Raw genomic sequence first — 23,391 nt, 5'->3', positions numbered from 1 at the left:
TGAATTTCTAGATCAAGCAAAACATAACTGCTGGCATGTTTAGAGATGAAAATGGGCAGTAAACTGAAGTTACCTTCTGCTGCTGTTTGAACTGTTGAATCAATGTCTAGGTCTCTCTGCTGTAGGAAATCTTGGATCAACATTGTGCTTTCCTTGCTCCCGTGGACATCATTGGGAACACAAATGCAGATGAACTGTATCGAGTTAGCTAGCTGGTATGGTTGAGGAGAGACTAAGACAGGCTTTCCTCATATGTGATACCGAGAGAGAGTGGGACTCTGCTGCTACTGTGGGCATCCCATAAGATGTGGTCCGAGACAAGACATTAAACTGTGGGGTATTGATAGTATTAATTTAGTAGGCATGGGTGGAAATGCTTTGGTATAGCACTAATCCTTTTTTTTTTTTTTAAAAATAAATACAGATATTAGAGAACAAGCGTAGGCCCAGTCCTTCAGCCCTGCTTCCCACAAGCGGAGGAAATGGCTTTTTAAAGTCAAGATCACTCTGTGGTAGCATGCTACTCATGAATTTTATGTCAATTGCTGCGGGACACTAAATCATTGTGGGGATAAGCAGGTTATTTCTTTGCAAGGTCATGGGGCTGCTCTCATAAATAGGGACTGTTTGCTGAGTAGTGCTGCAGGATCCAATAGTTACCATGGCTAATACTAACCTTCATAATTGCTGTGCTTCCTCGGTTGGGGCCAGACCATCCTCTCGTGGTAAAACTTGCAAGAGAGGTGTCTGGGGGGAAAATCTCTTCAGAAGATCTCCTCTTAAAGTAGTGAGGGGAAAGGAGGTTTCCCTTTGACCAGAAAGGGGCACTGGGCCCATCTTCACACCTTGCTGATCCCAGAGGATCCATTTCCATTCAGGCTGGCTACTTCCGCTTTTTCTATTTTCTGGCCACAGTGGACCACAAGGGAGAACTTTGCTGAAAGGATACTATAATCTGTGGGGGATGACATGAGTGGTCCTGGCCCTGTTGTTCCCTTCCCTGAAGGGTGCAGCTTGAGGTCCAGGCAGGGGGAACAGTGCTGTAGAAGAGATGTGAGATCCATGTGAAAGAGACCTCCATGCACAGATCTCAGGGACCATCTGGGTCTGTGAGAGGCCTGACCCGAGTCACACTGAAATCAGTGGGAATCTTGTCATTGATTTTAAATGGGAGGAGAAGCAAGCATAAGGGTTCCCTTATTCCAAGGACTGTACTCAGACTTCGAGTTCCTTTGAAGTTAATGATAGACTCAATTCACACTCTTATCATGCAAAATCCATGGCTCCCATAATCTTACACAGAAGGGGAGCTATATGTATCTGAATGTGCATAACAGTCACTTGCTTACGACTGGAAATTTCAAAGGAGCATATTGGAGTTAGGTGCCCGACTCCCATTGAAATTACCAGGGAATTCGGTGCCTAACCCTATTAGACTGTTTTGAAAAGCTTCACCTGTTTCTTTTTGTGTGTTCTGTCATGACATATAGTGACATTTTCTGTGCACCGTTTAGCCAGTATTTATACATAGGAAAAGGAAAATAATTTTATTTTCTTGTTCCCAAGTAAGCTCTGTTGTCTTATCTTTTTGCTGAACTTATCTCCTTGGCCACTATTTCCTTGGAAATCATTTGATAACACGATTTGTTCACTAGTTTATAGCTGGTAATGTTCCTAACAGTAGTTGCTGTGCAGAAACCTAAGCAGATGATAAAATATGAGCCATTTGGCATCACCTTAGTCACTAGTAGTAATAAATGTTAAACTTTTTCTTTTAACTAAGATCAATCAATACAGGGTTCTCTACACGGTGCCCCGACATGCTATGACTACTACTTATTCAGTACTACCTCTTGTATAGGATGTCTAATGGGGTTTGACAGAATGTTTTAATAAGCAGTGCTGAGTTTTGAGAGCAGTACCCTGAAAGCTTTGTTAATGTGTGGTGACAAGATGTTCTGGCAGGTTGACCAGGTTTGGTATTCTAATCGAATTAGGCCAGCTCTTCCATATGTGACATCCTCACAATTGTGACAGCTTCACCCAGGGAAGGAGGATGTGCCAATGGCTGGCTGATGCTTGGGTATGCACAAGCATGGTAAAGACTCAGGGCTGGTTTGTGTGGTGCGTCACCTGACAGACGCAACACAGAAGACATAGTCCGAGAGGAGGACAAGCAAAAGTGGCTTGACATTGCCATTGTGCCACCCAGATTCCAGGCTGCTGGGGGGCCAAAATGGGTTCCGGTGTAAGTTAGAGCAGCCCCTGAGGCTTCCTATTGGCTTCAGCCCAAAATCTTCACAGCACTAAGTGCTACAACTATTCCCCCCTCCCATGTCATGCCTATATGCAAGGGCTTGTGAGAGTGGGAACACTTATTACAGCCGACACTACTGCAGGGTTGTGGGAATTCTCCTCTGGCACCCTTCAGCCCCTTTACAGGCACTATGTCTTCAGAATAATGTATAGGACCAGACCAGGGGCTGGAATCTGTCCCCCACTCTATAGGTTATACCTTGGTGCTTAGGTAGTGTATACAGAACCTTCTTTCTTCTTCCATTCATGTTCAAAAAGTGATTATTACTATTGCAACCAGAGTTGAGTAGGAAAGGACCCTGTAAAGAACAAGTTTCAGAGTAGCAGCCGTCGCCTTAGAGACTAACCAATTTATTTGAGCATAAGCTTTCGTGAGCTACAGCTCACTTAATCGGATGCATCCGATGTAGCTCACGAAAGCTTATACTCAAATAAATTGGTTAGTCTCTAAGGGTATGTCTACACTACGGAATAAGGTTGAATTTATAGAAGTCGGTTTTTTAGAAATCGGTTTTATATATTCGAGTGTGTGCGTCCCCGCAGAAAATGCTCTAAGTGCATTAACTCGGTGGAGCGCTTCCACAGTACCGAGGCTAGAGTCGACTTCCTGAGTGTTGCACTGTGGGTAGCTATCCCACAGTTCCCGCAGCCTCCGCTGCCCATTGGAATTCTGGGTTGAGATCCCAATGCCTAATGGGGCTAAAACAGTGTCGCGGGTGGTTCTGGGTACATATTGTCAGGCCCCCGTTCCCTCCCTCCCTCCGTGAAAGCAAGGGCAGACAATCTTTTCGCGCCTTTTTTCCTGAGTTACCTGTGCAGACGCCATACCACGGCAAGCATGGAGCCCGCTCACCCTATGTCTCTTGGGTGCTGGCAGACGTGGTATGGCTTTGCTACACAGTAGCAGCAACCCCTTGCCTTGTGGCAGCAGATGGTACAGTACGACTGGTAGCCGTCATCGTCATGTCTGAGGTGCTCCTGGCCACGTCGGCTGGGAGCGCCTGGGCAGACATGAGGGCAGGGACTAAATTTGGAGTGACTTGACCAGGTCATTCTCTTTAGTCCTGCAGTCAGTCCTATTGAACCGTCTTATGGTGAGCAGGCAGGCGATACGGATTGCTAGCAGTCGTACTGTACCATCTTCTGCCGAGCAGACATGAGATGTGGATGGCATGCAGTTCTTCTGCACCGTCTGCTGCCAGCCAAAGATGTAAAAGATAGATGGAGTGGATCAAAACAAGAAATAGACCAGATTTGTTTTGTACTCATTTGCTTCCCCCCCTCCCCTGTCTAGGGGACTCATTCCTCTAGGTCACACTGCAGTCACTCACAGAGAAGGTGCAGCGAGGTAAATCTAGCCATGTATCAATCAGAGGCCAGGCTAACCTCCTTGTTCCAATAAGATCCATAACTTAGGTGCACCATTTCTTATTGGAACCCTCCGTGAAGTCCTGCCTGAAATACTCCTTGATGTAAAGACACCCCCTTTGTTGATTTTAGCTCCCTGAAGCCAACCCTGTAAGCCGTGTCGTCAGTCGCCCGTCCCTCCGTCAGAGCAACGGCAGAAAATCGTTCCGCGCCTTTTTTCTGTGCGGACGCGATACCAAGGCAAGCATGGAGGCCACTCAGCACACTTTGGCAATTAGGAGCACATTAAACACCACACGAATTATCCAGCAGTATATGCAGCACCGGAACCTGGCAAAGCGATACCGGGCGAGGAGGCGATGTCAGCGCGGTCACGTGAGTGATCAGGACATGGACACAGATTTCTCTCAAAGCATGGGCCCTGCCAATGCATGCATCATGGTGCTAATGGGGCAGGTTCATGCTGTGGAACGCCGATTCTGGGCTCGGGAAACAAGCACAGACTGGTGGGATCGCATAGTGTTGCAGGTCTGGGACGATTCCCAGTGGCTGCGAAACTTTCGCATGCGTAAGGGCACTTTCATGGAACTTTGTGACTTGCTTTCCCCTGCCCTGAGGTGCATGAATACCAAGATGAGAGCAGCCCTCACAGTTGAGAAGCGAGTGGCGATAGCCCTGTGGAAGCTTGCAACGCCAGACAGCTACCGGTCAGTTGGGAATCAATTTGGAGTGGGCAAATCTACTGTGGGGGCTGCTGTGATGCAAGTAGCCCACGCAATCAAAGATCTGCTGATATCAAGGGTAGTGACCCTGGGAAATGTGCAGGTCATAGTGGATGGCTTTGCTGCAATGGGATTCCCTAACTGTGGTGGGGCCATAGACGGAACCCATATCCCTATCTTGGCACCGGAGCACCAAGCCGCCGAGTACATAAACCGCAAGGGGTACTTTTCGATAGTGCTGCAAGCTCTGGTGGATCACAAGGGACGTTTCACCAACATCAACGTGGGATGGTCGGGAAAGGTGCATGATGCTCGCATCTTCAGGAACTCTGGTCTGTTTCAAAAGCTGCAGGAAGGGACTTTATTCCCAGACCAGAAAATAAGTGTTGGGGATGTTGAAATGCCTATATGTATCCTTGGGGACCCAGCCTACCCCTTAATGCCATGGCTCATGAAGCCATACACAGGCAGCCTGGACAGTAGTCAGGAGCTGTTCAACTACAGACTGAGCAAGTGCAGAATGGTGGTAGAATGTGCATTTGGACGTTTAAAGGCGCGCTGGCGCAGTTTACTGACTCGCTTAGACCTCAGCGAAACCAATATTCCCACTGTTATTACTGCTTGCTGTGTGCTCCACAATATCTGTGAGAGTAAGGGGGAGACGTTTATGGCGGGGTGGGAGGTTGAGGCAAATCGCCTGGCTGCTGGTTATGCGCAGCCAGACACCAGGGCGGTTAGAAGAGCACAGGAGGGCGCGGTACGCATCAGAGAAGGTTTGAAAACCAGTTTCATGACTGGCAAAGCTATGGTGTGAAAGTTCTGTTTGTTTCTCCTTGATGAAACCCCCCGCCCCTTGGTTCACTCTACTTCCCTGTAAGCTAACCATCCACCCCTCCTCCCTTCAATCACCGCTTGCAGAGGCAATAAAGTCATTGTTGCTTCACATTCATGCATTCTTTATTCATTCATCACACAAATAGGGGTATGACTATCAAGGTAGCCCAGGAGGGGTGATGGAGGAGGGAAGGAAAATGCCACACAGCACTTTAAGCACAGCACTTTAAAAGTTTACAACTTTGAAATTTATTGAATGACAGCCTTCTTTTTTTTGGGCAATCCTATGTGGTGGAGTGGCTGGTTGGCTGGAGGCCCCCCCACCACGTTCTTGGGCATCTGGGTGTGGAGGCTATGGAACTTGGGGAGGAGGGTGGTTGGTTACACAGGGGCTGTAGTGGCAATCTGTGCTCCAGCTGCCTTTGCTGCAGCTCAGCCATACACTGGAGCATACTGGTTTGGTCCTGCAGCAGCCTCAGCATTGAATCCTGCCTCCTCTCATCACGCTGCCGCCACATTTGAGTTTCAGCCCCTTCTTCAGCCCGCCATCTCTCCTCCCGGTCATTTTGTGCTTTCCTGCACTCTGACATTATTTGCCTCCACGCATTCGTCTGTGCTCTGTCAGTGTGGGAGGACAGCATGAGCTCGGAGAATATTTTAGCGCGAGTGCGTTTTTTTTTCTTTCTAAGCTTCACTAGCCTCTGAGAAGGAGAAGATCCTGTGATCATTGAAACACATGCAGCTGGTGGAGAAAAAAAAAGGGACAGCGGTATTTAAAAAGACACATTTTATAAAACAGTGGCTACACTCTTTCAGGGTAATCCTTGCTGTTAACATTACATACATAGCACACGTGCTTTCGTTACAAGGTCGCATTTTGCTTCCCCCCACCGCGTGGCTACCCCCTCAACCTTCCCCCCTCCCTGTGGCTAACAGCAGGGAACATTTCTGTTTAGCCACAGGCAAACAGCCCAGCAGGAATGGGCTCCTCTGAGTGTCCCCTGAAGAAAAACACTCTATTTCAACCAGGTGACCATGAATGATATCTCACTCTCCTGAGGATAACACAGAGAGATAAAGAACGGATGTTGTTTGAATGCCAGCAAACATACACTGCAATGCTTTCTTGTACAATGATTCCCGAGTACGTGTTACTGGCCTGGAGTGGTAAAGTGTCCTACCATGAAGGACGCAATAAGGCTGCCCTCCCCAGAAACCTTTTGCAAAGACTTTAGGAGTACATTTAGGAGAACCGCGAATGCCAGGGCAAAGTAATCCTTTCACATGCTTGCTTTTAAACCATGTATAGTATTTTAAAAGGTACACTCACCAGAGGTCCCTTCTCCGCCTGCTGAGTCCAGGAGGCAGCCTTGGGTGGGTTCGGGGGGTACTGGCTCCAGGTCCAGGGTGAGAAACAGTTCCTGGCTGTCGGGAAAACCGGTTTCTCCGCTTGCTTGCTGTGAGCTATCTACAACCTCCTCCTCCTTATCTTCTTCTTCGTCCCCAAAACCTGCTTCCGTATTGCCTCCATCTCCATTGAAGGAGTCAAACAACACGGCTGGGGTAGTGGTGGCTGAACCCCCTAAAATGGCATGCAGCTCATCATAGAAGCGGCATGTTTGGGGCTCTGACCTGGAGCGGCCGTTCGCCTCTCTGGTTTTCTGGTAGGCTTGCCTCAGCTCCTTCAGTTTCACGCGGCACTGCTTCGGGTCCCTGTTATGGCCTCTGTCCTTCATGCCCTGGGAGATTTTGACAAAGGTTTTGGCATTTCGAAAACTGGAACGGAGTTCTGATAGCACGGATTCCTCTCCCCAAACAGCGATCAGATCCCGTACCTCCCGTTCGGTCCATGCTGGAGCTCTTTTGCGATTCTGGGACTCCATCATGGTCACCTGTGCTGATGAGCTCTGCATGGTCACCTGCAGCTTGCCACGCTGGCCAAACAGGAAATGAGATTCAAAAGTTCGCGGTTCTTTTCCTGTCTACCTGGCCAGTGCATCTGAGTTGAGAGTGCTGTCCAGAGCGGTCACAATGGAGCACTCTGGGATAGCTCCCGGAGGCCAATACCGTCGAATTGTGTCCACAGTACCCCAAATTCGAGCCGGCAAGGTCGATTTAAGCGCTAATCCACTTGTCAGGGGTGGAGTAAGGAAATCGATTTTAAGAGCCCTTTAAGTCAAAATAAAGGGCTTCATTGTGTGGACAGGTGCAGGTTTACATTGATTTAACGCTGCTAAATTCGACCTAAAGTCCTAGTGTAGACCAGGGCTTAGGTGCCACTAGTACTCCTTTTCTTTTTGTAAAGAACAAGTTAGAGATCCAAGGAAACAGTTGCTGTATTTTTCCTTGGAAGAAAGGTAACTCTTCTGAAACAGGCGGTTCTCTAGTCTGTGTGCCCACTCTACTCACTTTGTGCCACTCAGGAGTGGAGACTGATATTGAATGCCAAAGCTGGAGTTGCCTCCAGCTGGGGAGTCCACAGCAGGGGCACAGCCAGAGCCAGAATAGCTTGTCTCTAAGCCCCTCTGTCTCTGCAGCCCTCAGCACAAAGGTTATGTCATGTCAAGAATTATAACATTCATAAACCAGTCGGAGAACACTTCAATCTCTCTGGTCACGCAATCACAGACATGAAGGTCGCTATCTTAAAACAAAAAAACTTCAAATCCAGACTCCAGCGAGAAACTGCTGAATTGGAATTCATTTGCAAATTGGATACTATTAATTTAGGCTTAAATAGAGACTGGGAGTGGCTAAGTCATTATGCAAGGTAGCCTATTTCCCCTTGTTTTTTCCTACACCCCTCCCACCCCAGACGTTCTGGTTAAACTTGGAGAGTGGTCAGTTTGGATGAGCTATTGCCAGCAGGAGAGTGAGTTTGTGTGTGTATGGGGGTGGGGGGGGGGGTGAGAGAACCTGGATTTGTGCTGGAAATGGCCCACCTTGATTATCATGCACATTGTGTAGAGAGTTGTCACTTTGGATGGGCTATTACCAGCAGGACAGTGAGTTTGTGTGTGGGGGGGTGGAGGGTGAGAAAACCTGGATTTGTGCTGGAAATGGCCCAACTTGATATCACTTTAGATAAGCTATTACCAGCAGGACAGTGGGGTGGGAGGAGGTATTGTTTCATGGTCTCTGTGTGTATATAAAGTCTGCTGCAGTATCCACGGTATGCATCCGATGAAGTGAGCTGTAAATTCTCTTAGGGTTGATGCTTTTTGAGAACATCAAATCATTTCTCTGGCTTCCAGTGCATTGGGTTATTGAAAGTCGTTTTTTTTTTTTTTTTTTTTTTTGAGAGTCAGGAATGCCTGTATAAGTCGGCAAGATATGCAAGCTTTGCAAAGAGAAATTAGCCGCTAGGAGTCAATCCTAAAAATGTTCATATGTATAAAACACTTTTAAAAATTATTTTTTTAAATAAACCCAAAGAAGATGCAAGTATTATGGGTGGGACTTTAAAAAACAACAACCCCAAAGCTGTGAATGGGCTTGAATTAGGCACCCAATCCAATTAAAATTCTCTTAGACTCCTTTGAAACCCCAGCCTGTAACTTTTATGTCATGCTTCGTAGAAATAGTATGCCAGCATATTTTACAGAATTAATAATTAAAGTTGCAGAGATAAATATTAGCAGAAAGAAAGAGAAACTAAGAAATATAGGAGAACCAACATGTTTCTCATGGAGATTTGAAATACAATGAAAAATCAAAGAAAATTGAGAAATATAAGAAGGCTAGCCTAGATGGCAAATGTTGCAGAGAAGATTATTGCACAAACAGTGACAATGTAGTGGACAGTGAGGGCCAAAATGAGTGAGGTAAGCTGGAGTAGGTGCACAGAAAGTTTTAAAAACACGGATGGGACTGGAATCTGAAATGAAAGAGGAACCAGCACAATCATACTTCTCAATACGGGCGAGAAGGCAGGTCCCAGCATTCTGATAGACTTCCAATAACAGATGTATGGAAGAAACAAAGGGACCAAAAACCCCCTCACTTACAGTTCTTCAGCTATTTTCATTGCACAAAAATAAAAAATACTATTAAAAAGAAGCTTACAAGAAGTGGAAGGTTGGACATATGACCAGGGAAGAGTATAAAAATATTGCTCGGGCATGTAGGAATGTTATCAGGAGGCCCAATCGCACCTGGAGCTGCAGCTAGCCAGAGATGTCAAGAGTAACAAGAAGGGTTTCTTCAGGTATGTTGGCAACAAGAAGAAAGCCAAAGAATGTGTGGGCCCCTTACTGAATGAGGGAGGCAACCTAGTGACAGAGGATGTGGAAAAAGCTAATGTACTCAATGCTTTTTTTGCCTCTGTTTTCACTAACAAGGTCAGCTCCCAGACTGCTGCGCTGGGCATCACAAAATGCGGAAGAGATGGCCAGCCCTCTGTGGAGATAGAGGCGGTTAGGTACTATTTAGAAAAGCTGGACGTGCACAAGTCCATGGGGCCGGACGAGTTGCATCCGAGAGTGCTGAAGGACTTGGCGGCTGTGATTGCAGAGCCATTGGCCATTATCTTTGAAAACTCGTGGCAAACCGGGGAAGTCCCGGATGACTGGAAAAAGGCTAATGTAGTGCCAATCTTTAAAAAAGGGAAGAAGGAAGATCCTGGGAACTACAGGCCAGTCAGCCTCACCTCAGTCCCTGGAAAAATCATGGAGCAGGTCCTCAAAGAATCAATCCTGAAGCACTTGCATGAGAGGAAAGTGATCAGGAACAGCCAGCATGGATTCACCAAGGGAAGGTCATGCCTGACTAATCTAATCGCCTTTTATGATGAGATTACTGGTTCTGTGGATGAAGGGAAAGCAGTGGATGTATTGTTTCTTGACTTTAGCAAAGCTTTTGACACGGTCTCCCATAATATTCTTGTCAGCAAGTTAAGGAAGTATGGGCTGGATGAATGCACTATAAGGTGGGTAGAAAGCTGGCTAGATTGTCGGGCTCAACGGGTAGTGATCAATGGCTCCATGTCTAGTTGGCAGCCGGTATCAAGTGGAGTGCCCCAAGGGTCGGTCCTGGGGCCGGTTTTATTCAATATCTTCATAAATGATCTGGAGGATGGTGTGGATTGCACTCTCAGCAAATTTGCGGATGATACTAAACTGGGAGGAGTGGTAGATACGCTGGAGGGGAGGGATAGGATACAGAAGGACCTAGACCAATTGGAAGATTGGGCCAAAAGGAATCTGATGAGGTTCAATAAGGATAAGTGCAGGGTCCTGCACTTAGGACGGAAGAACCCAATGCACAGCTACAGACTAGGGACCGAATGGCTAGGCAGCAGTTCTGCGGAAAAGGACCTAGGGGTGACAGTGGACGAGAAGCTGGATATGAGTCAGCAGTGTGCCCTTGTTGCCAAGAAGGCCAATGGCATTTTGGGATGTATAAGTAGGGGCATAGCGAGCAGATCGAGGGACGTGATCGTTCCCCTCTATTCGACATTGGTGAGGCCTCATCTGGAGTACTGTGTCCAGTTTTGGGCCCCACACTTCAAGAAGGATGTGGATAAATTGGAGAGAGTCCAGCGAAGGGCAACAAAAATGATTAAGTGACTGGAACACATGAGTTATGAGGAGAGGCTGAGGGAGCTGGGATTGTTTAGCCTGCAGAAGAGAAGAATGAGGGGGGATTTGATAGCTGCTTTCAACTACCTGAAAGGGGGTTCCAAAGAGGATGGCTCTAGACTGTTCTCAATGGTAGCAGATGACAGAACGAGGAGTAATGGTCTCAAGTTGCAGTGGGGGAGGTTTAGATTGGATATTAGGAAAAACTTTTTCACTAAGAGGGTGGTGAAACACTGGAATGCGTTACCTAGGGAGGCGGTAGAATCTCCTTCCTTAGAGGTTTTTAAGGTCAGGCTTGACAAAGCCCTGGCTGGGATGATTTAACTGGGAATTGGTCCTGCTTTGAGCAGGGGGTTGGACTAGATGACCTTCTGGGGTCCCTTCCAACCCTGATATTCTATGATTCTATGATATTGCATAAGAAATTCTAATTAATAAGTTGACATGTCAGCACCATCACCAGGCTTTTTAGTGTCTGAGCCCATAGTTTCACAAGTTGCTTTATGGGCTCTTAAAAAGAAACACATTACACCATCAAACTCGTAGAAAACATATTTCATTCCTTTTATAGATCACTCTTAGTTTTGCAAGATACAGAATAGAAGTTTCTGCTCAGTAACTTCTCAGAGTATCTCAGGTTTCCTTTTATATTCTAAGTTAGTCTGTGTAAATCTAGGGAAAAAAAGATTTGCTGACCTTGCAAATAAATATCCTGCTTTTCCCCAGTGATCTAGTGTCTCTTAGCAATTGATGTAGAAAATCATAAGTAGTATGCCAGCAGAGAGTGATCTTGACTTAAAAGCTGTTTCCTCTGATTGGTTTTATTAGCTAGATTGTCTGGATAAGGAATGAGTTTAATAATCCCGTTGACTATTAGGAATGCAAAATACTTTCTTAAATTGAACAGAGTACTAAATCATAACCTGAAGTCTTAGTCGATAATTTTCCATTATTTTCTCTTGAAGTCTTTCCCTTTATGAAGAGTATTATGTGATATTTAATGTTTAGACAGAGAGTGAAGACTTCAGTTTTTAAAGTTTCATTCAAAGAAAAGCCCCACCCACATACAGTACATTAATATGTATTTAGTTTATATCTGCATCAGAAAGGCATTTTCCTTCAGACAAGCTCCATAAATAGCTCCAGTTGTTTCTATCCTTTGTTACTGAGGATTGTGGTTTTCTGTTTTTTTTTTTTTAATCTAGTATCAAAACTTTCATTAAAGACACAAAGGGATGGCCTAAAGCCTTACAATCCAGTTAAAAAAAAAATCTAAGTTTCCTGAAACCATGTATTCAAATGCCAACACGAGTAAAATTAGCCCTGTGTTCTTCTGAAACACTGCAAATGAATATGTATGGGAACTCCTCACTTAACGTTGTAGTTATGTTCCTGAAAAATGCGACTTTAAGCGAAACGATGTTAAGCGAATCCAATTTCCCCATAAGACTTAGTGTAAATGAGGGGCTTACGTTCCAGGGAAATTTTTTTTACCAGACAAAAGACATATATATGTATATACACACACAGTAAAAGTTTTATACAAACAATTTAATACTGGTACACAGTGATGATGACTGTGAAGCTTGGTTGAGGTGGAGGAGTCAGAGGGTGGGATAGTTCCCAGGGAATGCCTTACTGCTAAACTATGCACTAGCAAGTGGCTGAGCCCTCAAGGGTTAACTCTCTCACTCTACAAGACAGCAGGAAAGGAGGGAGGGCAGACAGAGTCACACCCTGTGTGTGTTTGAGAGAGAGAGAAATGCGCATTTCCCCTTTAAGTATGGAGAGTGGGGTCAGAAGTACACTGCCTTGTTAATTAGATCAGCAAGCTGAAACCAGATCGCAGCTCCCTCCCTCTGTGTGTCCCCCCTGCTCTATGGAAGGTAGGGTAAAAGGGGTGTAGGAGCAGTGGGGAGGGGGACACCCTGACATTAGCCCCCCTCTTCTTCCCCTCGCCCCGACACAGCAAGCAGGAGTCTCGGGGAGCAGCTCAAAGACAGAGGGCAGGAGCAGCACATGGTAGTGGGGGGAGGGACAGCTGAACTGACGCAAGCTGCACAGGGAAGTTAAGGGAGCGGGGAGCTGCTGGGGGGCTGCCCGTCCACCCTGGTTCCAACCACCCACCAGCTAGCTGCAACAGGCTGCTCTTCCTGCAAGCAGTGGACAAAGCAGGCGGCTGCCAAACGACGGTTAGAAGGGAGCATTGCACAACTTTAAACGAGCATGTTCCCTAATTGATCAGCAACGTAACAACGAAACAGTGTTAACTGGGACGACTTTAAGTGAGGAGTTCCAGTATTCAATTCAGCGTACGTCTATACTGCAGTCTGAGGTGTGGTTGCAGCTCATGTACACAAACCTGTGCTAGCTTTACCAGAAATCGCATGGCAAAAACTAGCAGTGAAGATGCCGCGGTGCCAGTTTCAATGTGGACTAGCAACATGAGTAGGTATCTAGAGTCCCAGGTGTTCTTGTACAGTCCACTTGGAAGCCTCTACACTGCTATTTTTTTTTTTTTTGCCATACTGGTGTGGGTACGTTTACCAGAATTTCAGTCACAGCTTGGATTGCAGTGTAGACTCCTTGCAGGTTTCATAAGACTGGAGTTTTGCCCCAGTCTTTCTAAAAATATCTCTTTTCAGAAGCAGTTTGAGCTCCTTAGGATGAATGATGCTATTTAAATGTAATATGTTGATTAAAGGAATAGTACTAAAAAGATCTCAAAAAAACCAAAGACAGGATATAAAATCAGGACAGAAAACATTTCAGTAAATTTCTTTGCTCGTTTTATGTTGTTTGTTTGGGATCTGTGCTGGCTAGCACAAGAGAACATGCTGTACTTTCCTAGGCTCTGTAGATAATAATGCATTTTAGATTTGACACCACTGCATAACCTGTCACTTAATGTAATGCATTGATAGAGTGAGATCATGGAATCCCATCTAGCGGCTCTAATCACTTTTGACTGTATCTGGCTTGGCTCAGCTGAAAACTATTCTCTCTAGACCCTATGGTTGTACTTCAACCTCAGTGAAGTTTTGGACTGAAGGAAAATATACATCACCAAGTCATGAAATGGCAGCCATACAGTCATTTATAACAATATGTAGAATGTGGCACAGAGCAATTTGGCAGCCATGTTTATATATGATAACTGTACAGTAGGTTTAGTTGTACTTTTGTGAAGTTACTTCCTTTATAAAAGAAAACTATTCTGTATTACTTCAGTACCTGGTCCAAAGAATACACCACAGTCAAGGTCAGGTTTCCTTTCAAGGCAAATAGTGAGTATAAAGTAAGACAGTCCCTTCTGTATACTGCAACTTTTAAATTGTGAAAAGCCTGAATTGGAGTATTAAGGGAAGATTTGTCTTTGAGTGATACACCAAAACTGGAGGTTAAACGTCAAATCTACAACTTTTTCTCTTATGTGAGAGTGGAAGGTCAGTGACAGAGTAACATGAGAATATCAGTTTTATCAGACATGGAATCAGTAGACCTCTGTATACATGCTTTCCATGTCTGAGGGAGATTCTCCATGTGTTTGGGAGTTTGTGTTTTGATTTAGGTGTTGATAGTGGGAAGAATACTGTTCTACTTTAATAATTCTGATGTGGCCAAATATTGGCCTCCCGTCACCTTGGCAGAAATGATGAGTTTACCTTGTTATCGCTGTTTGACTACATCCTACAGAAACAGCAGTTGTCCAGGACTGTCATGGCTGACAGTTCAGAGGCTCCTGGAGTAATTTACACTGTGCAGGAGAGTTCAAGAAATATTACTACTTTATTCAACATCTGAGAGGGAAAACAGATGAAAACTGAGACTGTGTCAGGAAACTCTGACTCACAGGCAGATGATACCCAGAAGCTGCGGAACCTCCATAGCATACATATCTTTACAGCCAACTAGATGTCCTTGTGTTCTTTATTTTGGATAGTGACTACACTGAGTTAACTATGAAAAGCACTATGAGAATCTACAAGTGCCAGGCATATTTAGAGCAGTGTCTGAAATGTAAATAAGAATATTAATATTAGCTCCAGATACCTAATTCCCTCTCAAGGGAATACTAATTAATATTCAAATAATCTCAATATTTGAAAAGATTAAAAGGAAAAGTGTTTGTTTGGTTTTAAATAATGCTCTTAGATTTTAACATTAATTATTACCTAAAGTAGCACAAAATCCTATTTAGGACAGTTGGAAACAGATATCTGAACACGCAGAATGCTGAGAGATGTAGTATTCGTTTTCCATCCTGCTGTTTTAATGAGATTAATTGCATGTTTCCACTCAGCACCTAGAAGTAAATGGCTGATGGAAGGTTGGAAGAATAGTGTTGTAGAAAATGGATGCTAACAGGCCTCTGAAATATGATGATTACCAGCTATTTGAGATTCAGTGGCTGTAATATGATAATGAGCTATTATATTATGCAGGGAGAAATCATTGAAAGAGAAGTGACATGAAATAGAATTATATGAAAAATAAGACAAGATCTCATTTTGTTATTCTCCTGCCTCTTTCTTATGACAAATATTAAATAGGAAAGTTGAAATTTCCATTTATAAATGGAAATTCTCTGAGGAAGCCAACGTCAATCTAAAGTGATTAGTTTTATTTGTCAGGAAAGACTAGAAGACGAACAGCTGATCATATTAGCTAGACGTTGGCCATCAAGCTCAGCATCAGTAGGACAGTGCTTTGGATTAGTCAGTCAGAGTTGAAACATGACTTTTTTTCTGAAACACTGTTTGTATCATAGTTCACATCAGTATTGTTTTCTGTTGGTGCATCACAGCACCACTTAAGAGATACTATATCTCATTGTGAATCTCATCCTAGTCACATACTCTGCATACGATTGCCTATGTAATTTCTTTTGTTTCTTACACCACATTACTCCAGTGCATGGGAGTGTGTCATGATCTGGCTGTAAACAAACCGACTTTTTGATCTGTGCTGTGTCTTCAGTTCCACTCATGTAAAGCTTTAGACAGTGGGATTTTCAGAAGTGCCAATGTGACTTCAGAACACAGATTCCATTGAAATTCACGTAATTAATCCTAAATCACTTTGCTTTTGAAAAATCCCACCCATCATCCATAACTTCCAAGTCCTTTATGAAGGTGGATGTGCACTATATGAACCTCTTGTTACAGATGGCAAAAATAAGTCAGTAGGTACCCAATTCATGAATGCGCCACATCTCTTTTACACTGGCATAGTATAAAGCACCACAAGAGGAAAAATCCCCAGCATAGGGGAGGGGCAAAGACAGTGTAAGTGTTACCTTGGTCCCTACAGGTCTCGTGCTGAACTTTGTACTGGTGCATGATTTAACAGAACCTAGAGACTTGTCCATTGCTTATTACACCAGGCGAGGGAAGCAGAGGAGGGAGAAATTGCAATGTATCTGCATGTGTTCCAGCAAAACAACTGGCATATTTGGCTTTCCAGCCTTGATGACGTCTCTTTAAGAGAAATAGAGTTACAGACAGTTGTTAGACATTGTAGAGGCACAGATGGTTTCCGTATCTCTGAACAAGAAAACAACAAAAGTGGGGGGGAAGAAACCTACATGGCTAACTAGAAAAGTAAATTCATTAGGGGTAAAAGAGCATCCTTTTAAAATGTGAAAATCCTTGCATGAAACAACATGACTGGATTGGAACACTAATGTGCAAATCAATAATTAAGGGGTTCATTCTCCACTCCCTTGCACTTGGGGTAGTCAGGCAGGCCCACCTTTGCAAAATAAGACTGAGATATGACTGTTCTGGTCTGGTAGCCTTTTACACCTACTCTGCCCAAGCTTAAATGGCTACACAAGGTGCGGTGAGGTGGAAAAATAGACCCAAACATGTTATTTCCACTCTTTTGTGCAAGTAGGCATACAGTAATTCTATTTGAGGATTAAAATATCCCTGGGAACCCATGCTCTAATGATGTTTGGAAATCTGTTTAATCTCTGTATAAACAAAATAAATACAAAACTACTCATTAGTTAAGTGATGGAAAACAAAGAGTTGCAGTAAACATCTGCTCCTCAGGATATTGAGTAGTTAGAAGTGGGGTGTTCCTGGTTCAGTATTAGAACCAATATTTCTAAATATTTACTATTGACTTTGAGGTGGAAGGGGACAGCAAATTAGTGAAGATAGTTGGTGACGCTAAATGATTGTGCCCAAAGAAAGGAATTTGTGAGAAATGTATATATTGAATTAAAGATAGGATTTTTATTGGTTTTAGGGGAATTACTATGGTGCTTGTCACCATAGTATGTGAGCAGCTCAGAGACCTCATTTTAATACCCTTGGGAAGTCGGAAGTATGGTTAGCCTCATGTGACAGATGGCAAATGAAGGGACATGAAGAGAGAAGTCTGGATTTTCAGTGGTTCTGAGTGGTGCAAAACTGCCATAAATGGGAATTGAGGATTACACTATGTCCTAAGTGGGCATAAAGTTCCTCCCCTCCTGCTTCTCTCTCCCCTGCTGTAAATGACTGTCAGGGACAGAAGGGGCTATTCTCACCCGTATATTGGTCTCTAGAGCCATTATGAGGCAGCACAAGTCACAGGTGCTCTTAGGATTCTCTGACTTGTGGCTGAAGCCGGTTTGGCCCATGGAAAAACTCTCAGATTCCTAGTGAGTGTAAAGATGACTTAAATCAACCTTTGCTTCCTTCCCCTCAGCTGTGCTGAGCAATGCTGCAGTGCAGAGGGGCTGATTAGAAGCTGAACGTAGCCCTGTGTGTCTAAAGCTGGGCACCTAAACATTAAGATCAGATTTTCAAAAATGACTTAAGTGACTTACCCAAATTTACATGGCACAGCCAGGGTTTAACCCTGTTCTCCTGCCTTGCAGCCCTGAATCATAGGGCCATCCTGCCCCAAAACTTGCTCATTAGACAACACTTCAGTTACCGTCTTTCTTAAATAGAAGTAAATTGGGAGGTGCAAGTGCCTGTAAGGATAGTATAACAAAATGGGAGCTCCGGGCATTTAGAAATCTGGACAAAGTGAAAAGTACCATTCCACATGCCATTTAAAATTAGACTGTGCAGACTGCAAGGGGAATATATGGCAGTGATTGGCTTGCATTGGCAGCAGAGATTATGGCTGAATAGATGGAAATCGTATGTTTGTGATTCTGTAACCTAAAGCCCTTGGTGGATTGGACAGCCCTATGGCAGATGAACTTGCTTCTCATGCAGCAGCAGTTAAGAACAAATAGAGACGCTCAGGAGAGGACAGAAAGCAATACTGTGCCTCACGCTACTCTTTGGGGGGAATAATGTGCACAGAGGAGTGGAAACTGTGTGAGGTTGCACTCAAATGCCCTGAGCTGCGGGTCTGGCAAAACGCTGCTTGGTGTATGGAGGAGGCTGGAAGGAAAAGACGCCTGTAGCCCATTAGTTTATTTCCCTACCCCGCCATACTAGACCTATGTATTTTTAAATTAATGCTGCTGCCAGATGGACAATCATAATGAGGAGTGAGGCTACAAGTGTTCTATAAACTGAGCCTTAGCAGGCCTGTTTTGTTTCTGAAATCTGAAGATGACGAAGATAGAACCCTCTTTGAGTCGTTATTTCTGTCTAAGCATCACCCAGGTCTTAATAGTACCTGACAAGCAGGGCAGAGTTTTACAAACTAAGGCACTTTGCTAGGCCCTCTGCTGTTGTGTGCTTTTAGTCCACCCCATGGGATTGCGGGCCCTGTGGTGCACTGGGGCTAAGGCAGGCTCCCTGCCTGCCCTGGCCCTGTGCTGTTCCCAGAAGCGGCTGGCACCATGTCCCTGTTGGCTCCGTGCATGGTCCTTGCTTTCAGGCACTGCCCCCTACAGCTCCCATTGGCCAGGAACAGGGAACCACGGCCAATGGGAGCTTTGGGACTGGTACCTGCAGGTGAGGGCAGTGCGTGGTGGAGCTGCCTGCTCCACCTCACCCCCAGGAGCCACTGCCGGACATGTTGGCCAATTCTGGGAGCAGCGCAGGGCAAGGGCAGGCAGGAAGCCTGCCTTAGCCCTGCTGTGCGCCACTGCCACCCCGGAGCCACTTGACATAAGTGGTGCCAGGCTGGAGCCTGCACCCCAAACCACTCCTGCACCTCGCACCCCAACCCTCTGCCCTGAGTCCTCTGCCGCACCCCTCCTGCACCCCAACCCCTTGCCCTGAGCCCCTTCCTGCACCCCACATCGCTCCTGCCCCAGCCGTACATTCATGGCCCTGCATACAATTTCCCCACCCAGATGTGGCCCTTGGGCCAAAAAGTTTGCCCACCACTATGCTAAGGGGATGAAAAGAAAAGAAATAGATCTTTGGAATGACTCCAGAATTGCAGGAGGGAAGAAAGTGGAACCAACATGGCATTGTGATCCCACGGATCCTGTAAAGAGAAGTGCATAAACACTGTACAGTCAATTCCAAATACAACCACTCTACAATTCTGGTTACTGCAACACGCTGTTCTTTGCCCCTGTGGGGAGGAGTATTGGATGGAGAAATGTAGCATGTGAGCAGAGAACCATCAGTTACTGACAGATGCTACTGGCCAGAACAACAGGCCCTCGGTTAACAGTACAGAGCAACAGGAGCTCGAAAATTCAATGAGAGGGGAGGGGGATTGACGACAAGATCGCATGTGGAGTTTTGGCTCTGCTCAGTTGGAATATCATACAGCCTGCCCCTGCCTGCTCAGCAGGCCTACAAATCCGTCTTCCTGAGGGCATATAAGGAAATGCAGTGTTGGGTTTCCCTGGGAGGTTTCTTTGCCTGAGGCTTTTTCTAGAGAAGATAATTAGGATCAGAGTAATCCGCTTTAGCTCAGCCACCAAGGAAACTGCCACCCACTTTCAGCTGGTTGCCATTTACCTCATAATTACTCCTTCACAAAGCCTACAACTGATATTAAAAAAAAAAAAAAATCCCACCCACTCCAGTGAGAAACACTGGTGGATCGAAATACCCTAGATTCCATTTTCAAGTAGAAAATTAACCTTCTAGCATCCCCATGAGCTGGGATTTGTTTCTGAAGCCCAAATTATTTTGTTATTTATTCAGAGTTGTATTTAAGCCTGGAAGTAATAAAATATAAAGACCAGCTTTTGCCCCAGAAGAGCATAACTAATTGGAAACATAAATTGTTGGAGTCCCCACTCAGCTCTAAGCAAAAGCCATACACTTACAATCAAAAGGTCTCTGTTTTATTAACAAAAAGGTCATTCCAAAATAACACTACATGAACCCTAAAATTTCTCCTCAGGCTTAGTTGCTTCTAGAATTGCTTCTAAATACCTTCTCTCAGATCTTCTCCTTTCTAAACTGTAACTTCCTCTATGAGATGTCCTCCTTCTCTGTTTCAAATAGAGTTATATTAGCTGTTCCTAGTACCCAGTGATTCAGCAGTAATTAAATTGCAGCTCCTAACAGACTTCCAACACCTGCTGACAAGGTGGAGCAAATGAAGAACCCTGCAACCTTGTTACAACATTCAGCCAGCTAGCAAACTTCAGGGAAGGTAAGGCTAGGATCCACAGAATACAGTTTTCATACATTCTTTCTTTTTTTCTTTTTGTTGTGGTTATTGTTAAAGCCATTGTGTAAATTCAAAATGAAACAGTATTCAAATTCTTCTTTTTATATTTTATCAGCATGTTAACCCTAGCTCTCTTTTGCAATCAGTAGTGCCATGACTTTGCTGGTTAAAAGAAAATTGCTTTTTATTGTTATAAGTATTCCATAAAACTAACAAATGTCTGTTTTTGGCAGACTGTTAAAAATTCTCAGTCATTAGAATGATATTTAGTAGCACTGCTCCATAATTCTGTTTCTGTTTAGAATAGCCAGGATCATGGTATTTGAGATACCAACTCTTCACACCAGTGCATTTAATACATGTGATAGGGCTTGGGACTGATTCTGTTCTCACTGCTGACTTTTTTTTTTTTATTCCAGTATAATTCTACTGAAGTCAAGAGAGAGTGAAATAAAAGTAGCATAAGTGACAGGTGCATCAGGCTATTTGTATTCTTGACAGTACCTTCTAAACTAGATAAGTCAAATTCTGCTCCTGATCATACTACAGTAGTATAATTGAAAGCAGCTTTTGTCCTTACAATAGCTCAGTTAAATATTCTGTGCCATGTCCTCAACTGGTATGAATGAACTCCCCCAATTTACACTTGCTGAGGATCTGGCTCAGGGTGACTTGTTGCTGTATATTTTTATCCATGTAATCATTTTTATCTATCTAATCATAGAATTTTTTTAATTACCAGTTTTTAAATTCACGACTACCTAGATGCAGCACATTGAGAAGGATTAGTCAGAGAGCTAGGGGGTAATGGTCGTGGTCTCAGAGGTTTAGAAGTGCCTTACAGAAAGAGGTAGAACTAGGCTACTTTGTGCTATTACATTTTGCTGGAAAAATACGAAAGAAGAGTAGAAATATAGTTACATTTATCATAATGCCCAAAAGACATTCCTGTAACAACCACATGAATGCTAAAGTCCATTCAGTGCCAGGTGCTTTCTATTTTTCTGTTAAACATCCTGGCAAAGTTGATTAATTTGAGTTGCACTTAAATTAATGGAGGTAGCCTTCCACAGTATTATCAAGCTGTGATTTTTGTCAGCTTTCACAAATGAAAGAGGATTGGACCAGCCCTGTGGCTGGTAGATCTCTAAGGAAAAGTGGTACTCTTTCTCAGTGTCCCAGCATCCCAGGCTGCTGGAGGTGATGTTTTTTCATAGGACATAAAATCAAGTCTTGATTACTTGTCTTTAAACATCCCATGTCAATGTGAATAATTACGTTCTGCGTACCTTCATCATTGTATTCTGCTGTGTACTGCATTATTCTTTTTCACTTCTTGTCTGTAGTGTGATGGTGTGCGCTCTTAAAAACCGTAGATGTGCCATTTAATCGTGGATGAAATGAGCCTTGTATATAGTTTTTATATCTGTTTGTAAATTCCTTTGGGATGAATGGTGCAAATTATTTAAAAAAAATCATCAAGAATGGGAAGAGTGGGAAACTGCCTGTTACGCATGTATTGGTGATGGTTCTGTTTGCATCAATCTATTATATGCTGCTTTTGCTTTACACAAGTCCCAGTATTAGTATTTGCTTTACACAAGTCCCCACAGATGAGGGAAAGAACAGAGCTGAACCTTTGGGCAGATTATTATAAATTTGTGTTTCAAGTTAGAGGCAAAATAATAGATGTTTTTACTACTTTTGTCTGTGGCCTGGTGTACAAGTTTCTGTTTTTTTCAGTGAAAACTGCTCTTAGCAGTGAAATCATAGCACATTCTTTGGGGAATCTATAATCCTGCAATGAGTGAGAAATGCAGGTAAACTTGTATTCCCATTCAAACTGTCCATTGTATCTTGTGTAATAAATTGACCTTCCCCTCATTTTTTTTTTGGTTTATTTTCCTTCCTTGGCAGCAGTTTTAATTTTTCTTGGCTTCTTCCTTGTCCTTTCTCTTGCTTTTTCTTCAGTTCAAAACAAAATCTCTAATGATAAATTTGACTTCTGCCCTAATCTAGCTGTGTACTTTAATAATTTTTTTGATGCGATTACGCCATTCGGCGGCTGTTGGTTTTTTAAAGCCTTTGCATGTCTTTAATTTTTTAGTACCATTGATAACAGCATTTGCATGTCTTTCATATTGCAGCAGCACCTAACCATGGGGTTTCTAATTCAATATGTGCTAGAGTTACAAATCTCTTTTCAAAGATAATGATCTTGTCATTGTTACTCCCACCATGATATACTGAACTTTTACATCTTCAAACTGCTTTACAAACATGAAATAATTGATCCTCACAACACCCATGTGAAGTTTTATTACCCCCATTTTCAAAAGTGACCACTGATTATGAGTAAGGCTACAAGTATGTCACGGAAGTCATGGATTCCATGACTTTCAGCAACCTTCATGACTTTGGGGGCCCTGCAGCAGTCCTGCTGCCACGGCAGCAGGTAGCCCCTCGCAGCTCCCAGGTGCCGCGGGTGGCAACTCCCACTACCCTCCCACAACTCCCTAGCCCTGCAGGGTGGTGGGGGACATCCCCCCCCTACAATTCCTAGCTGCTGCTGCTGGTGGCTGGAAACCCCTCCCCGCAGTTCCCAGCCCTGCTGGGTAGCATGGGGTCACACCTAGCCCCATGGTCAGGGGCGGGGGACCACAGCTCCCTGCCGCTGCATGCAGTGGGGCAGGGTGCTGGATCTTCCTCCCTCCCCATTTTGTCACAATGTTTTTAGTAAAAGTCAGGGACAGGTTCCAGCTTCCATGAATTTTTGTTTATTGCCTGTGACCTGTTCATGACTTTTTACTAAAAGGATCCATGACAAAATTGTAGCCTTACTTATGAGTATTAAGGCGTCACCAGCTGGTCACTCAAAAACTTACAGCCAAATTTTGGTTTGCAGGGCATTATCTTTTCCATCATGGGACCATAGGGTAAGAAGGGACCACAAGGGTCATCTAGTCTAACGTCCTGCCAGGAGGCAGGATTTGTTGTGCCTAAACCATCCAAGACAGATAGCTATC

General features: G+C 44.2%; 1 protein-coding gene across 3 annotated transcripts in view; it reads left to right on the top strand.

The window, feature by feature from the left end:
• The window catches only part of GALNT18 (polypeptide N-acetylgalactosaminyltransferase 18), a 389,415-nt gene that overhangs the window by 136,304 nt on the left and 229,720 nt on the right, over positions 1 to 23,391 (top strand). Inside the window, exon 1 of one of the 3 annotated variants that reach the window (XM_073347599.2) lies at positions 12,657 to 12,705. The exons of the other annotated variants lie outside the window; for them this stretch is intronic. Within the exon in view, the coding sequence (XP_073203700.1) occupies positions 12,699 to 12,705 (7 nt within the window). The 5' untranslated portion in view covers positions 12,657 to 12,698. Of the gene's footprint in view, positions 1 to 12,656; positions 12,706 to 23,391 lie in introns of those variants that run through there. 3 annotated transcript variants of the gene reach the window in all.

The sequence above is a fragment of the Lepidochelys kempii genome, chromosome 6 (assembly GCF_965140285.1).
Source record: "Lepidochelys kempii isolate rLepKem1 chromosome 6, rLepKem1.hap1, whole genome shotgun sequence".
In the NCBI taxonomy this organism is placed as follows: Eukaryota; Metazoa; Chordata; order Testudines; family Cheloniidae; genus Lepidochelys; species Lepidochelys kempii.
Note: the sequence above shows the minus strand (reverse complement) of the source record. Positions and strands in the feature narration are given on the sequence as shown.